We start from the raw sequence: 17,971 nt of genomic DNA, 5'->3' as shown, positions 1-17,971 counted from the left end.
TTTGAGTGCATGATTAGTGCAGACAGTGTAGAAATGACTGGGAAAATACTTCACCCCCTCTAATAAGATATCATCTTGATTTTTACTGTTGATTTCTGAAAAAAATGTAGTGTAGTAACTATTCCTGCCCCTTTGTGTCAGCTATATATGGGGTTAGCATCCAGACTCCCACTAATCAAAACTTCTGTAAAGTCAAGTTTGTTAAAATGATAAGGTACGCTGTAAGTAGGTGGCTGTAGAAGTATTGCTACTCAAATAGGTGGGGATGTTTTGTGAGTACAAGACTATTACGCTCTATTAATCCTTTTTTACACTATGGCATGCTGAATTGGATTTATTACAGAGCTATACAGAATACCATACAGTAGCAAGCAGAGTCCCTATAGCATGAAGCCTAAAGGTCGGAACACGCGATCTTGCAATTATTACTTAGTCCCTAACAGTACCAGCAATTGTTCTACAGTCACAAGTTTCCTAACTTTTTAAAAGCGAAATGAAAGTAGAAGAAATGTATTAACATACGTATATCTTGCAATCTACACATCACCACTCTTGTTTTTTTTTTTTCAATTTAGTTGAGGGTCTAAACGTGGTTCCCACCTATAAATTAATTGGGTTCTTGTTCTATCATGACATCATACCTATCCCATTTACCCCTCCTCAGGCTGTTATATTGTTACGGTATCACCCGAGGATATAGAATAACTATTGTATAAGAATAGGAAGGTACAAAGAAAGTCACTTTTACTCATTTATAGGCAGTGCCATTTACATCAGCTAAATTAAAGGTGAGGTGTGGATGGAGAACTATAGGGGGGTCACTTAACCTGTTCAATGCCATGGACGTATGTAATCTGTCTTGCCACAAACGCTGCTGCAGCTAAGATATAAAGTATTATCCCCAGCACTCACTTCCATAGCGGGAGGAGAGCGGTGCCGATAACGTTTGTATGATCAGCGGATATCGTGCATGCGTTCAATTCCAATGCACAAGTTCTAGCGGATAATACCCTAAACAGCTCCATTAGCGGCACTGACTTACCAAAGCAGGAGTGAGTAGTGCTGAAAAATCTCTGCCCATGCTGATCTCTAACTCTTTAGGCCCCATCCACCCACTAAATTCTTCTAAACCTGCAAATTTTTGTCGGATCGGGGGTCTCTCCCTCCCCGACAGATGTCGGTGAAGAGAAAGATTTACATACTAATACTATGGAAGAGAATATATATTAATCCTTTTTTTCTTTGAGAGAAAAGCTGCTGCCAAAAGAGCCTGGCGGCGGTACTATCAGAGAACACAAATGTTTGGCTGAGATGAGCGTACCTGTGTATTGAGGAACAAAAAACATGAAGAGATGAACTGGAATATAAGTTGTACATACAGCATGTAGGCGCATGTTCACACTGGCCACTAAACAGACAAAACCCAAGATAAAAACATAAGCAAATAGCCTCCAGTAAATTAATAGCAATATTGCATGAAAATAATATAGGGTGCTTAGCATAATTTTGATCCAAAAAATGTAAAAGCCATCCCACCACTTCACAGTGACCCTATACGGGACGGTCCTAACCTCTAGTATGACAACCTTACCATTTGTCAAGTGACATAATGTAAACAAGGACTGAGACCTGGCTAATGGACACCCAGGCATAGGGAACTACATGAATTTAATGTTCAGCTCAAAGAAAAGGGAGGCCACACCTTTATATGCACAGGTCTGAACCTTATTTGTAGAGGTTGGGACCACTATTGCGGTTTATTTACTTATGTTTTTATCTTGGGTTTTGTATGTGTATTGAGGTCTGGGGACTTTAGAAAGTGGAGTCAGGCTCTGCTTGAGTAAGACTTACTTACAAAGCTTACATTTATTACAGATTTTGTATAAAATCTTAACGTTTTGTATTAAGATGTCCGTAAGTATCAGATTGTGTTTTTCAAAGAGAAAAATTGTCCTGGCAGTGAAAGGTAAAAAGCTTCTTTATGTTTTATAAGATGGGTGGATAGGATGAAGACCCGCAGCCATATGTAAGGTCTTGTGTCTGCGTTTGTGAATGGGCCTGATTTGCGTTATCAGACTAAGGCCACGGCCCCACTATCAGTATTTGGTCAGTATTCGGTCAGTATTTTTTCTCAGGAGTGGGAGCCAACACCAGAAGAGGAACAATCAGAGAAAAGGTATAATAGAAACAAGTCACCAATTCTGCATTTATCATCCACTCCTGAGAAAGAATACTGACCGAATACTGATAGTGGGGCCGTGGGCTAATCCTGTGAACAGTAGCTGGGTGATTTATTATTTTTTATAAACCCCATGCGCACCTTTTAGGCTAGTCATATACAGGATTTCATCCAGAGAGTCCAGTTAATCTGAAAGAAAAGGTATTACATGTATGACACAATGCAAATCCAATGCTGGTTTGGGTCAGTTTATTAAAACTTGATGCGACTCTGAACAGTTATGCAATTGCTCAACTATTTTGAGAACTCCCATAGAAGAGAAAGGAACGAGGCGCACATACGCCGCCGCCTCTTTATTCACACCATCACATTCTCTACATAGGTGACTACACTGTTTGCATATCCTGTGGCAAACAGTCCATATTGTGCGTCATATCCTACTCCCTCATTGCAGTGCACCTCAAAAGCAAAGTAAAGAGAAAGTATTAGGGTTGCAGAAATTTCCGCTATACATAATCGGTCCCTTACATCTGAATGGGGCCCAGGACATGGAGTCATACAAGCATCATTCAGATTAACTCAACCGGAGAACTTTCTGCAATGAATTGGTCCAATTTGAATTCACCCTTGAAGTTGCACATGATTTGTGGTCTAGAACCAGTCTAAAGATTCTGCACAAAATTATGTGAACGGACACTTTACCGTAAGCACTTAATGTCTTGCCCCTTTGTGTTCTCCCTTTCCAGCATTGCCCCTAGGGAAGAAGACCCCCCCCAGTATATAATAATGTGTGATGGGTATATGTACATTGAAGACATTACATCACTCCCTCCACCCCCCGCCTCCCCCTCTTCCCAATATGACCAATTGTACCAGCCCTTAGAAAAACTGGGTGTCAAAACCACCCGAAATACAAAAAAAAAAAAAAATTTTTTACAGAATAAGGTCCCTTTTACATATGCAAAATATAGAAACCTTACATGTCTGGGCATAAAATGTCAGGACACTCGGAGATGAAAGTCTCATTTTAAAAAGTCAGCTGAAAGCATGGGTGTACAGAAGATGGAGCTGTGATTAGCACGGTGCTCCCAGGGTTCAGAAGTGTTAGGTATTGTAGCGTTGCTGTAGGAGGTCTGGTTACTGAACAGTTCCTGACGCCATGATCTGGCTGCTGCTGCGCTCTCAGTCCTTCTTTGTCCTCTTGGCTTTTGCAATGTTTTCCTGACGTTTTTGCTTCTTTTTCTGTTCTCGTTCTTTGGCCTCAATCATTTTTGCCAGTTTCCATGAGAGCACTGCACTCGCTAGGAACAGCGGGGTGAGGGCCAGGATCACAGTCGTTAGAAAGCCATATGGGTCTTTGGCTGCCCATTCTACGATGTACTCAGCCCAGGCCTTTATGTCAATCATGTTTTCAAAGACGTGACACTAAGGGACAAGAAAAAAAAATACAGAAAGTGATCAATCATCTCACATGTAATGGTTTGGATAGGTAGGCTCATGACACGTGAGACCCACCAGTGTAATCCCGTAGGTCTTGTTCCCCACTCACCAAGCAAACTGGAAATGTAGCAAGAAAAAAAAAAAAAAATCAGTCATAGGATATGTTCTCATGATGCATTTTTGCTGGGGTTTTTTTATGCAAATTAAAAGCTGCCTTTTACAGTACCAGCAAAAGCTATGAGATTTCAGAAATCCCTTGCACAGACATTGTTTTTTTATCCTGATTGAATTGGAAAACTGCAGCATGTCACTTTTAAGCGCAAAAAACGCAGGTATCAGGTTTTTCTGCATTTTTAGTGAAAAAAAGCATATACAGCAGTATGTAAAACAAATTTATTTTTGTGATTTTCCCCATGTTTAAACCATAATGTCTTGGTCTCCTCACCTGAGATAGCAGTTAGGATTAGTACAATTAAATTAAATTAGTGAAATGTGTAAAATAAAACATTTTTCAGACATAAAAATATTTTTCCACTAAATAATTTGATCAAATTGCCCTTTTTTCAAAAAATGGTTTTATGGTTTCACATATGTCTTGCATTGGTGACCTGTGTAAATGCTTCTGTGGTGGAAGAAAAGCTGAATTTTGTGATCCTAAAAAACACCACAAAAAAACCTGCAGCTTCTTTACTGCTAAGGGAGCAGGTTTTGCCTGCAAAAAAAAAAAAAACACGCAGCAAAAACGCAACGTGGGAACATAGCCATATCCCAATTTTCCCAGCAGTTACTATAAATGGAAGGAGCAGCGCTCTGCTAAGAGTTGTAGGGGATTCTCAACGGGAGACCCAGGGATTTCATGACATTTATACCCTTTCCATGTTCCGTAACATGCAGATCAATGAAGTATACAATATAATACCTAAACATATTCACAAACAGATAAATTGGTGCACCATCTTATGGTGGCTCCATCTTAGGCTGCATGGTGGCACAGCGACCCGTACAGTCCTGTACTACAAGAGACAGACCAATTCAGAACACATTTTTGCACTTAATGTATTTCTTAAATAAAGATCGAATAAAATTGTATCCTGCCTGCTGACTTTCTACTTGGCAACATAGATTTAATGTACACTTTGAGTGGGGAAAAAACAAAAACAGAAAAGCACTGTAGTGCGCATGCGCCAGCTTTACCCACGGTTATCGGCGCTCTTTGGCCTCCTCTCCTGGTGCATGCGCATTACAGTACTTTGCCCTCAACAGCACAGGACCGGACCTTCTTTTTTTTGTGCATAGGAAATTGGAGACATACATACTGTATAAAAGAATTCTGTAAAAGAGGCCTTAATTTATTTGGGGAAAACAAGGTGACAAGTTCCCTTTAACCCCTTCACGACATGCATTCTACAAGTACGTCGAAAGCGGGTGTATGGAGTGGGCTCACGGGGTGAGCCCACCTCATACCTGGCAGTTCATAGCTGTATTACATTTTTCCCAGTACACCATGTGGCAAAATAAATTGTGTCATTCAAAAGTACAACTCATCTTGCAAAAAACAAGTCCTCATATGTCTACGTGGACAGAAAAATAAAAACGGCATGGCTCTGGGAAGGAGGAGAGAAAACAAACTCAAAAATGGAAATTGGCTCCATCATTAAGGGGTTAAAGATGACCTTTCACCAGTTTTAGCACGTTAAATTGGCCATATGATGGCATAGCGGCTGCAGATCTGAATAAAACTTTTTTTTTTTTTTTAAAGGCTCATCTTTACAGAAATATTAGCTTGTAAAGTTGTGTCCTAATTTTCACTAAGACCAAGGAGGCATTAGCAGAGATTATTTTCTGGGGGAGTCTACTTTTCCCCCTGCATGAGGTTGACCAAGTAGGAGGTGTTTCACCAGAAAAAAAAAAGCCCCCAGAGAAGGTCAGACCCAGCTTTTTCTGCATGAGACATGTAATGAGACACAGTCCAGCTTTCCTCACTGATGTTACTGCTGGCATTTACTACAAAAACAAGCAGGGCAGGTGAAGAGAGCAGAGCGGTGAGCCTTTACAAACACCTCTGCATCTGCAGCTCTCATCCCACAGCACTGTCAGCTCTGCTCTTGCCCACTGGTAATCACAGTAGATGCCGGCAGGGAATAAAGTACATGCCCCCGGAGACATCTCTGCGAACGTCCCCTTGGCTAGAGGTGAAATTAGAGTCTAAAGTTTACAAGCCAATCTCTCAGCAAAGGAGATTAGAAATTAAAAAATAAATGGTGGTGCAGCCACCATTCCATGATGCGGCCAGTTTAACATGCTCAGCCAGGTGAAAGGGCCTCGTTACTTTTAGCTTACCCATAGGGAGTGCAGTGGAAACTTACACAGAAGGGAAAAAAATGAAGTGGTCCTTAACAGAAGTCAGAGGCCCCATAAACCTGTTAGGATTTCCCCCACTAGTCTGAATGATATGCTGCATCATATACGAACGTAATTTACCGGCTATTCATAATGGCCACAGGGAAGCAATCAGGTTCTCTCTTTGTGTGCATTGTTGCCATAGAAATGGCACAGTATGAAACAGAAGGCCCGCAGGTCTACGCAGGACAAAAAGATGAATAAAGAAGAGGCAGATAGTAATAGAAGCTGCGCTCGTACAATGGAGTTATAGTGTGACATCTGACAATAGGAATACAGAATACCATACAGCACGAGCACATAGAGAAGAAAGCTTAGCTGTGCCACGGTCCTATATCTGCGGGGGCTTATTACTATTTGGCTATTCTTGGAAGGTATGATACTCCACAGTGCACCGGGATGAGATCATGACTGGAGCACCTTACACCTGGGAAGAGAGTAACTGAAGATACATATAAAAAAGAAAACCTCCATACTGCAGACACCAAACAGGCAGCACGGACACAACTGAAAGAATGTCTACCTAGAAAACAGAACTCACCTCATGCACCTTGCGGGACTCTTGTATGGCTCCGATAATCCCAAGTCAGCAATAGACTGACCCAGACCAAGTATAAAACCATTATCTATCTGCAATATGATTGTGACTAGTAAAAGAAACTGATATTAAAGGGGTGGTCTGAAGGCAAAACAACAGTCATTCTAAATCCCTATCTATTTAGTGCCATAATCTAAACTGTTTTGTAAAATTATGGAATCACCGGGCTCGGAGGATGTTCATTCAGTTGTTTAATGTTGTTGAAAAAAAGCAGATCATAGACATGGCACAAAACTAAAGTCATTTCAAATGGCAACTTTAGGGCTTTAAGAAACACTAAAAGAAATCAAGATTAAAAATGTGGTAGTCAGTAAGGCTATGTGCCCACGATGCAGAAATGCTCCGAATTTTTCCTGAGCGTTTCTGCATCTCCCTGGCAGAAAAAACACATGCTTATTGTACAGTCATGGCCAAAAGTTTTGAGAATGACACCAAAATTATATTTTCACATGATCTGCTGGCCTCTGGTTTTTATTAGTGTTCGTCTGATGTTTATATCACATACAGAAATATAATTGCAATCATATTATGAGTACCAATAGGTTATATTGACAGTTAGAATGAGTTAATGCAGCAAGTCAATATTTGCAGTGTTGCCCCTTCTTCAAGACCTCTAATTCTCCCTGGCATGCTCTCAATCAACTTTTGGACCAAATCCTGACTGATAGCAGTCCATTCTTGCATAATCAATGCTTGCATTTTGCCAGAATTTGTTGGTTTTTGTTTGTCCATCCGTCTTTTGATGATTGACCACAAGTTCTCAATGGGATTAAGATCTGGGGAGTTTCCAGGCCATGGACCCAAAATCTCTATGTTTTGTTCCATGAGCCATTTAGTTATCACCTTTGCTTTATGGCAAGGTGCTCCATCATGCTGGAAAAGGCATTGTTGGGCGCCAAACTGCTCTTGGACGGTTGGGAGAAGTTGCTCTTGGAGGACATTCTGGTACCATTCTTTATTCATGGCTGTGTTTTTAGGCAAGATTGTGAGTGAGCCGATTCCCTTGGCTGAGAAGCAACCCCAGACATGAATGGTTTCAGGATGCTTTACAGTTGGCATGAGACAAGACTGGTGGTAGCGCTCACCTCTTCTTCTCCGAATAAGCTGTTTTCCAGATGTCCCAAACAATCGAAAAGGGGATTCATTAGAGAAAATGACTTTGCCCCAGTTCTCAGCAGTCCACTCCCTGTACCTTTTGCAGAATATCAGTCGGTCCCTGATGTTTTTTCTGGAGAGAAGTGACTTCTTTGGTGCCCTCCTTGAAACCAGCCCTTGCTCAAAGAGTCTCCGCCTCACAGTGCGTGCAGAAGCACTCACACCAGCCTGCTGCTATTCCTGAGCAAGCTCGGCACTGCTGGTAGTCCGATCCCGCAGCTGAAACAGTTTTAAGATACGGTCCTGGCGCTTGCTGGTCTTTCTTGGGCGCCCTGGAGCCTTTTTGACAACAATGGAAGCTCTCTCCTTGAAGTTCTTGATGATGCGATAGATTGTTGACTGAGGTGCAATCTTTGTAGCTGCGATACTCTTCCCTGTTAGGCCATTTTTGTGCAGTGCAATGATGGCTGCACGTGTTTCTTTAGAGATAACCATGGTTAACTGAAGAGAAACAATGATACCAAGAACCAGCCTCCTTTTAAAGTGTCCAGTGATGTCATTCTTACTTAATCATGACTGATTGATCGCCAGCCCTGTCCTCATCAACACCCACACCTGTGTTAATGGATCAATCACTAAAACGATGTTAGCTGCTCCTTTTAAGGCAGGACTGCAATGATGTTGAAATGTGTTTTGGGGGTTAAAGTTCATTTTCTGGGCAAATATTGACTTTGCAAGTACAGTAATTGCTGTTAAGCTGATCACTCTTTGACATTCAGGAGTATATGCAAATTGCCATTACAAAAAATGAAGCAGTAAACTTTGGAAAAATTACTATTTGTCTCATTCTCAATACTTTTGGCCATGACTGTACACGCGGATTGTACATGCGTTTTTCCTGCCAGGGACATGCGGATGTGAAGCGTTCTTCACTTGCATTTCCACATGCATGTTGTCAAGCGCTTTCCAAGCGATTTTATCATCACTTGGAAAGTGCTTGACAACTTGGTCACACTATATAAATCCATGCAAACAGCATAGATTTATATAGTGTGACCGTAAAAGAATGTCAAAAAATAAATCTATACTTACCTTCTGATGGCCCCCGCAGTCTTGCTTCGCTCGGTCCTGGCTGCCGGCAGATCGCGGTACACTGGAGGATCTGCCGACGTCAGCATCGCGTGACCCGTCACATGACTATGACGTCAGCGCAGGTCCTTCAGTCCATCGCGATCGGCCGGCATGAGAGGACAAGAGCACCGGGGGCCATCAGAAGGTAAGTATAACATTTATTTTTTATTTTATTCTTTTTTTTTACAGTTTCTATGGTACCCGGGTCCGGAGGAGAGTCTCCTGTCCTCCACACCCAGGTACCATCCGCACATTAGAACGCATGGAATGCGCATCTACAGATGCAGTGATGCGGAATCCATGCGTTCCAATGTAAGTCAATGGAGGCGAAAACGCAGCACTTCCGCAAAATAATTGGTAGTGCTGCGTTTTTTTCCGCAATGATAATCCGCAGAAGAAATCTCCGCACCATGTGCACAGCACATGCAGATTATCATTGGGGAACATGGCAGGCCTTCTACCATGCGTTTTTTAAGTGTTACTGCAGCGTTTTTGCCGCTGCGGAAACGCTTAAAAAATGCATCGTGGGCACACAGACTAAAGGTATTTTTTTTCAGACCAAGCAGAGGGAAAAAATTATGGAATCATGAAAAACAAACACACAAAAGAACACTCCAATACATCACTAGTATTTTGTTGCACCACCTCTGGCTTTAATAACAGCTTGCAGTCTCTGAGGCATGGACTTAATGAGTGACAAACAGTACTCTTCATCAATCTGGCTCCAACTTTCTCTGATTGCTGTTGCCAGATCAGCTTTGCAGGTTGGAGCCTTGTCATGGACCATTTTCTTCAACTTCCAAAAGATTTTCAATTGGATTGAGATCCGGACTATTTGCAGGCCATGATATTGACCTTATGTGTCTTCTTTCAAGGAATGTTTTCACAGTTTTTGCTCTATGGCGGGATGTATTATCTTGAAAAATGATGTCATCATCCCCAAACATCCTTTCAATTAATGGGATAAGAAAACTGTCCAAAAAAATCTATGTAAACTTGGGCATTTATTGAAGATGTAATGACAGCCATCTCCCCAATGCCTTTACCCGACATGCAGCCCCATATCATCAATGACTGTGGAATGTGCATGTTCTCTTCATGCAGTCATCTTTATAAATCTCATTGGAACGGCACCAAACAAAAGTTCCAGCATCATCACCTTGCCCAATGCAGATTCGCGATTCATCACTGAATATGACTTTCATCCAGTCATCCACAGTCCACAAATGCTTTTCCTTAGCCCATTGTAACCTTGTTTTTTTCTGTTTAGGTGTTAATGATGGCTTATGTTTAGCTTTTCTGTATGTAAATCCCATTTCCTTTAGGAAGTTTCTTACAGTTCGGTCACAGACATTGCCTCCAGTTTCCTCCCATTCGTTACTCATTTGTTTTGTTGTGCATTTCCTGTTTTGGAGACATATTGCTTTAAGTTTCCGGTCTTGACGCTTTGATGTCTTCCTTGGTCTATCAGTATGTTTGCCTTTAACAACCTTCCCATGTTGTTTGTATTTTGTCCAGATTTTAGACACAGCTGACGGTGAACAACCAACATCTTTTGCAACATTGCGTGATGATTTACCTTCTTTAAGAGTTTGATAATCCTCTCCTTTGTTTCAATTGACATCTCTCGTGTTGGAGCCATGATTCATGTCAGTCCACTTGGTGCAACAGCTCTCCAAGGTGTGATCACTCCTTTTTAGATGAAGACTAATGAGCAGATCTAATTTGATGGAGGTGTTAGTTTTGGAAATGAAAATTTACAGGGTGATTCCATAATTTTTTCCTCAGAATTGAGTAATTCCATAATTTTTTCCCTCTGCTTGGTCTGAAAAAAATTACCCTTACTGAGTACCACATTTTTTATCTTGATGATTTCTTTTAGTGTTTCTTAAAGTCATAAAGTTGCCATTTAAAATGACTTTAGTTTTGTGCCATGTCTGTGACCTGCTTTTTTTCAAACAACATTAAACAACTGAATGAACATCCTCCGAGCCCGGTGATTTCATAATTTTTGCCAGGGGTTGTATACTTTCATTAAAAATTACCCATCCTTTCAGAACTACACTGTAACTGTTTTTCTATTTCTTCTTCCCCCCTACATCATTTCTGATAAAGCTTTGAGAACCTCAGTGCATGCTGCACCGCCTGCCTCCTCCCTGAAACGAAGCTAGTACCTACACGCTGTGCAAAATGACAGCCTGCGCTCTGTTGACAGCTCAGATCAGCAGTAACAAGCCAGCAACAGAGAGGTGTCAGAATATCTGGCGTGCAGAGACCAGCCTCGCCCCTATAAGTGACGTCACCGGTCTCTGTACGCCGGTATTCTGACAATGCTCTGCTGCCGGCTCGTTACTGTTGATCTGAGCCAGCAACAGAAAGTGCACTGTCATTGTGCACATCGAGCAGGAACAGAGCAGGTACTATCCCAGCCCCTGAAAGGACGGTCACTGATGATGCTTCGTTTCAGGGAGGGGGCAGAGGCTGCAGCAGTATCCGCAGCCTCTGCCCCCTGATGACGCACCGCTTCAGTATCCCATCATGCACTGGGATTCTCAAACAACACGCCAAAGAGAAAGCAGGAAAAAAAATAGAGTAGCTAGGGAAACATGGGGATTTTTTTTAATGCAAGTATATTAGAAAATAGTTTTGATTATGGCACTAAATACATAGGGATTTGGAATAAAAATGACTTTGCCTTTAGACCACCCCTTTAAAGCTTTATTCACATACCGGTATTTTTTTCAGTTTTTCAATGCTAAAACTGAGCATCTCAAACACTGTACAGGAGTCAATCTTTCAATTATAATTTTTCTTTGTAAAGTTCCATTTCTGATTTTGGCATACAAAAATTGATGTAAAATACTGACGTGTGAATATGCCCTAAAGTATAACTCTTATTGAACTTTTTATTGACTAAACCTGTGCAAATGTTGCAATACACTTGCCAATCGCCATCTTCCCGGGTTTGCAGTGTCGCTCCGGTCCTCTTTTGGGTCATGTGACTTCTATCCAGACCCGCCGGTTCACACTGGTGTTTAAGGCGAGAGCCGAAAGTCGTTGTCACTATGCAACCTATAAAGCCGAAATCTGACGAGTTGTAAAAGACACTTCTGGCTGCACATAGAGCCAGTGTGAGCCGGCAAGTAGCAATAGCCACAAGATCCAGAGGAGAGCCGGAGATTAACAAGTAGATTGCCCCACTTATACTGTGGGTTTAGGCAGTGACAGGTTTGGTGGGACTTCTCTAAGGTTCAGTATTCTGAATAAGAGGTCAAATGAGGAATATCTGCCCACATCAGATTTATATGACTAAACTGAAGTCTCCGCCAACCGAAATACCATTCTGTGCTCCTCCGACACAACGTGACCCCACACTGTGCGGGGTGACTACAGCTTAATAAGAAATCAGCCCTCCTTCACTCCTGGAAATGACTTTTACAGCAGAGCCACATACCAAAGCGATGTGTAAATCGGTATCAGTACCATACAAACAACCCCAAACACACTGGCCATATTCTAGCCCTACAGGAAATGTATGTGCAATGAAAGGTAACACCTCTATATACAGCAGATAAAGATGGGTCTTCCTTTCACAGTAGGTAATATCACAGCTCACCTCCTCCCCCTCCTGTACAATGAATGATAACACTTCTATATACAGCAGATAAGGCAGTATCTGATATTCACAATAGGCAATGGCACAGCTCACCACCTCCTCCTGAATGATGACTGATAACACCTCTATATAGAGCAGAAAATACAGGATTCACAATAATCACAGATCACTCCCTCCCCCTCCTGCACAATGACTGATAACACAGGATCTGATATTCACAATAGGTGATAGCACAACTCACCTGTTCCCCCTTCCTGCACAATGACTTTTGTCCTGAATAGAGCATAGAAAGTTTTTTTTATCCAAGTAAGTCTATTGCTGCTAAAGTCCAAATGAAGGGAAAAAAAGTTATAACAAAAAAAGGCTGATTTAAAAAGGAGTTTTCCATTTTCAGGAAAGTAGACCCCAAATGCAATAATATGCCAAAAATAGCAAACCAAGTAGGTATTTACCCTCTCCAGGTTTAGCTTCCCTGCTCAGGTCTTGGCAGCGATGTGAATCACCAATGTAGCCAACCTCTGAGCTCAGTGCTCTCTACCTGGGCTGTTGTTGGGGTCCACTCAACTGAAAGTGGGAAAGTCTCTTTACAGAATAGGCCATGTTCTGACAACACACTCCCTTTAAATGCTGAGTGACAGTTTTTGAACATATGTGAAACTTTTCACTGTATAACTAAGATGGATCAGATAACTTCTCTCCTACTACTACTCCCATTCTTCTCACAACCACCAATGGTATTATCATCCGCACATCCATGAATGCAGAGAATAGTAGCCAGAAAATAGGAAGGTTTTATATTACCGTCCTCTCCACTGCGGTCGTTGCCCTCTGAACCTAAAAGCCGGACTCCAGACAGAACTAATACATTTTGTTTGCTTTTTAAGAACAGAGCCAATGAAGATTAGATGCGGCTGCCAAACACAACTTCACATTGCTTATTCTGCGAGCAAAACTAATCCTCCAACCATCCTCCTGTCGGCACAGAATGCAGGAACGGGACATTTTTGTCAGAGAAGAAAACATTTTTATAGCGTTCTCATTACTTGGAGAGGACAGATATTTGTTTTAATCATCTCATCTGTTGCTGTTTGGTCATGTTATAATATACAACCTGCGACATAAATTAGTCTTGAAAACGCGCTCACGTCCAGACAATCACTGGACTCTAATGTTGTGTGCCAGCCGTCCGATGCAGGCAGGTCGTCGGAGGCACGTGCCATTTCCAGGTTGACTGGTACAGCCCAGATTTCTTGTGTTTTCTAACAGATCCTCTTTTAATAAGAAGCATATGCCTCCAATCAACCCCAAGTTCAAGAATCACCGAGCCCCCTCTATCTCCAGTAACTGGCTGCTTTGATGCCAAGAACCCATCTTCTTACTAACCCACAGCCGCATCATTTATAGCAACAAAACACAAGCCCCCCCCCAGGACTGGACTTCTCATGGCCCAGCTACAGGAGTGGGTAGAAAATCCACAGTACAGTAGAGTGACAGAGATTTGGTAAGATGTCATCCATATTGTGTGTAGGAACTACGCAGAGATTGACCGGCAATGCAAATATTATAGGGATATTCCCAACATTGCATGGGTTTCCAACTGCTGAGTCCCACACCGATCTCAGGACGGGGCTATGAAATGCTCCATTTGTTGTCCAGGGACTGACAGAGCGCTAAAGGGAACCCAACTTTAAAAGTGATCCTGACAGCAGATTCATGGCTCATTCACAAGTAGGATTTTTACAACCAATTATTCTGATCAGAGTTTGATCACAGTGTGGTCCGAGTGGCATCTGTTTTTGTCATTGTACACACAACCATAATAATTGGATGAGTGTTATCCATGGTTTTGACAGATAGCGCTCATCCCAATGCTAAAGAAGTTGTTCAGTACTTTTTATTATGTCCCCAATGTTAATAATAATATCATTTTTGCACTGTGCGATTTATACATTTACTTTCAGTTATTTGGGTATTTTTCTTGTCTTTGGTTTCTCTCTGTTTAATGGCCTTGTGTGAACATGCATTTACATTTTGCATGCACATCAACTTACGTTTCAGTTCAGACCTTCAGGTTTTTTCCAATGCTAAAGAAGTTGTCCAGTACTTTTTATTATGTCCCCAATGTATTCACCCTGTGCCCATAAGTCTTTTTGTAAATACCTTTGGTTGTCCTTCTTGCCTGTGAGCTGCGCTATCCGCTCACAGGCATCAATTGACCCCCGGCAGCAACCAGGTCTTTCTTCCGCTGATGTCAAGTCAGGCGTGGCATCAGTGACGCGGTCCCAGCGGTAAATGCTGGGCTAACCCGCGTCACACCCAGCATCCACCACGTGGTTTCCCTCTCCTCATTCATTGGGAAAGCGTGCGGTGGATGCTGGAAACGACTGCAAATCTGCCTGACACAATCGCAGCCCTGCACACCACCAGCCGGGCGGCATCGCCTGCTGCAGCCTCGTGTCATTCATTGCAAAGTCATCGCGTGCCGTCCACCATAGCAGATTGTTGCTGATGTATCAATCATGGAAGGCCACAGTGACAGCAGCAGCCTGTGACCGGCCACTGAGCCACAGCCACGTGTCATAGTGCTACGGGAGACAGGAGCTTGGCCGAGGTGCCCAGTATAGCAAGGATTAGAAGCATTTTAAAAAGAGTATGTCTGGGACTATTAAAGAAGGAAACAAAGGCATGTTCAGACATTGCAACAAATTTAGGCACAGAATATATGCAAAAAAAAAAAAAAAGGCTAACAAAATAGAAAAACAGAACACTTTGCTGTTTATACGTCTGCTTTTTTCATAGCGGATTCAGTTGAAAACCTGCGTCAAATCGTCAACGTGCCCCCATCACCAGTAAGCGCTGACCTGTGGCAGGTCAAACTGCAAATTGGCAACAGACACAGGAGACTGTACCTAAGATTTCTACAACAGATGTTTCCGAAGTGGATTTACTCTGTATATCTGCACCCCAAGGTGCCCCCCACCGTGTATTTATTCTGTATATCTGTACCCCAAGGTGCCCCCCACCGTGTATTTATTCTGTATATCTGAACCCCGAGATGCCCCACAGCTGCAACACGTGGATGCGGCAAAAGAAACTACACATGTAATCAAAATAAATAACCCTTTCAAATTCCCAGTCGTTCTGGTGGTCCCTGTCAGACTTTAGTTACCGCCCTGCAGCAATGGCATCATGTACAGCCATGTGACCTCAAAAGCCAATCACTGGCAAGCCGCAGAGTTCAGTGATCGGCTGCTGCACTCACATGGTCGTACCTGACCATCACTACAGGTAAAAGTATTCTCAGGTAACTCGTTCTGCAGTCAACAGACGGTTCAACGCGGCCGGGAGAACGTAAACAGTGCAAAATGATTAGTGAATATCAAGTGCAAAAAACTATTAGCCACACACACACACACGCATCTACAGGAGTTGTCAGAAGCAAAAGTGATCTAATTTAATATTCTAACCACTTTTTTAATTCCCTCTCTAATATAACTTCCAGATTTTTTTTGTTTACTTCCAATGATGTTTTGTTTGAGTATCCCAGCATGCACTGAGGATTCTGAAACAAGAAGTCTTCAGGAAGCTGGGGCTGCAGTCACTGCCACAGCTGCTTTTCCCACTCTGAAACTCATCAGTGACCTCTGTTTCAGGGGCTGTGTCATACCCTCCATTTTCAATTCCTACGTATGCTCAGTATGAGCTCCCTGCTCTACATCCCTTTGAATGCACAGTGACACTGTACTCCCTCACCGGCTCTACACCGAAGTGATGAGCTGACAGGAGAGCACGCAGTGAGCACTGTAAGGAGAGAACGCGGCAAGTAGTGGAGAGCAGGGACTAGCCCAGCATCCGAAATGGATGTCACTTATAACACATTTCAGGGTGGGGACAGGGGCGGCCACTGCCCACTGCCCAGACCCAATCCTCACCACATGCCGGGGGATTCAAACAAAACATCATTTGGGGACGGGGCAGACAGGAAGTTCGAGAGGAAACGGTGGGGACATTTTAATTAAAGTATATTAGAAAAGTGATTAGAGTATTACATTTAATAGAATATTTAGGATTTAAATTCACCTTTGGTTTCAGACAACCCCTTTAACTAAAAAAAAAAATAGTCCCCAAAAGGTGGACAACCCCTGTAATGATTTGTGGAGAAACACTTTAAAGCTTTATTTACATAACTGCAACATCAGCATATGGACGTGTGTCCCGACTACCCCCGCGTCACCGCCTAGTGAAGACCTCAGCAAACAACACTATTAATGATCCCCTGAATCTTCCCTGCAGCGTCAGCCAGAAACATACCAGCAGCACATGAAGCCGCACGCAGTACCGGAGGATGCAGGAACTGTGGCCGAGCCAGACTCCTTCCTGCCAGCAGCGCTGCTTCTGCCACAAGCACTTCCTGGAGTCAGCAAGTAACAAGCCTTGTGATTGGACTACGCACGCCGTCTCTACATGGGCGGAATGGAAGCTGCGCGGTGATTGGTCAATGATAGTCACACCTGGGAAGGTTTCATTGAATACAAAGTGTCTTCAGCACTGTGAACTCGTGACGTCACGAGCTCCGGAGGCGGCTGGGAGTCGGGGACCGTCTGCAAAGAGTATAAAAGCTGCAGGCAGAAGGAGCAGAAGCCTCTTTTGGAGCAGAGGTTGCCTTTGGTCTATGGGGTTATTTAACCAGTTCAAGACCAGGACATTTACTCCCGATACCTGACCTGGCACATTTTTTCATACATGCGGTTCAAAAAGACTACAACATTGTATTCTTGTCATTTTTGCGTCTTTTTTGTGATACTTGGATACATGGAGCTTTTTTCTTTTGTTTTGCTGATATCAGGCGATCTCAGTGGGAAAATAAGGGAAATAAGTGTCTATTTTTCCCATTTTTTAATGAGCATCTAGAACCACTGAATACATTTAAAAATGTATTCCTCACTCTAACAATTGGATTTGTATTTCTAACGACATATTTATTGATTTATTCTCTATCTTTTTTATTTTACACATAAAAGATATTTGCATTTAAATATTGAAATAGTCTTCTGCTCTTATTTCCCTTGTACCTGGGACGGTATATGAGCCCCAGTTACAGTGGAGTTCTGGGAGAGCTGTCTGTCCTGTGACCCCGCAGCCCCTGCTCTCTGCCTATACACAGCGATAACTTGACTGCTGTGTATGGAGGAGGATGTGCCGTCACCACTGCCTACGTGCTGTATATACAGAGGTCGTTTAGTGCTGTGTATACAGAGATGGTAATAAACCGTCCCTGTTTCTCTGGTGACTCCAGCTGTACATGACACCCGTATCCCTACACGTATCTGTGCTTCTACGCAGTGATGTTTTAGAACCTCACTGCAAAATCGGAGCGTTTAACCTTTATAGGCAGTCCGGAAGCAGTTTGATGGGGACGTTAGAGTCCCGTCCCTGGATATCCATCATGTTTCACTCTTCTTCCAGTCTTGTTCTCTTTATCGTCCAGGCAAAATCGTGACCGTTGGCAAAT

The 17,971-nt window shown here is 42.7% G+C and overlaps 1 protein-coding gene across 2 annotated transcripts; it reads right to left on the bottom strand.

The window, feature by feature from the left end:
* Positions 1–2,413: 2,413 nt before the first annotated feature.
* Positions 2,414–16,917, bottom strand: SMIM15 (small integral membrane protein 15). Of its 2 annotated transcripts, none has more exons than XM_073680265.1 (2): positions 16,771–16,917; positions 2,414–3,604 (listed from the first exon to the last, which is right to left on the bottom strand). In XM_073680265.1, exon 2 carries the CDS (start codon positions 3,584–3,586, stop codon positions 3,362–3,364), a length of 225 nt encoding a protein of 74 aa, XP_073536366.1. In that variant the 5' UTR covers positions 3,587–3,604; positions 16,771–16,917; the 3' UTR covers positions 2,414–3,361. The 2 variants fall into 2 exon arrangements, with proteins under 2 accessions (XP_073536366.1, XP_073536367.1); XM_073680266.1 differs by lacking the exon at positions 16,771–16,917 and adding an exon at positions 13,261–13,323.
* Positions 16,918–17,971: the final 1,054 nt, after the last annotated feature.

This window comes from Phyllobates terribilis, unplaced genomic scaffold (assembly GCF_046119375.1).
Source record: "Phyllobates terribilis strain yellow unplaced genomic scaffold, ASM4611937v1 Scaffold_1__5_contigs__length_1240528914, whole genome shotgun sequence".
Taxonomy (NCBI): domain Eukaryota; kingdom Metazoa; phylum Chordata; class Amphibia; order Anura; family Dendrobatidae; genus Phyllobates; species Phyllobates terribilis.
Note: the sequence above shows the minus strand (reverse complement) of the source record. Positions and strands in the feature narration are given on the sequence as shown.

Bases quoted from the DNA above. Each gene is read 5' to 3' on its own strand.
- SMIM15 (XM_073680265.1), bottom strand. From the start codon at position 3,586: ATGATTGACATAAAGGCCTGGGCTGAGTACATCGTAGAATGGGCAGCC.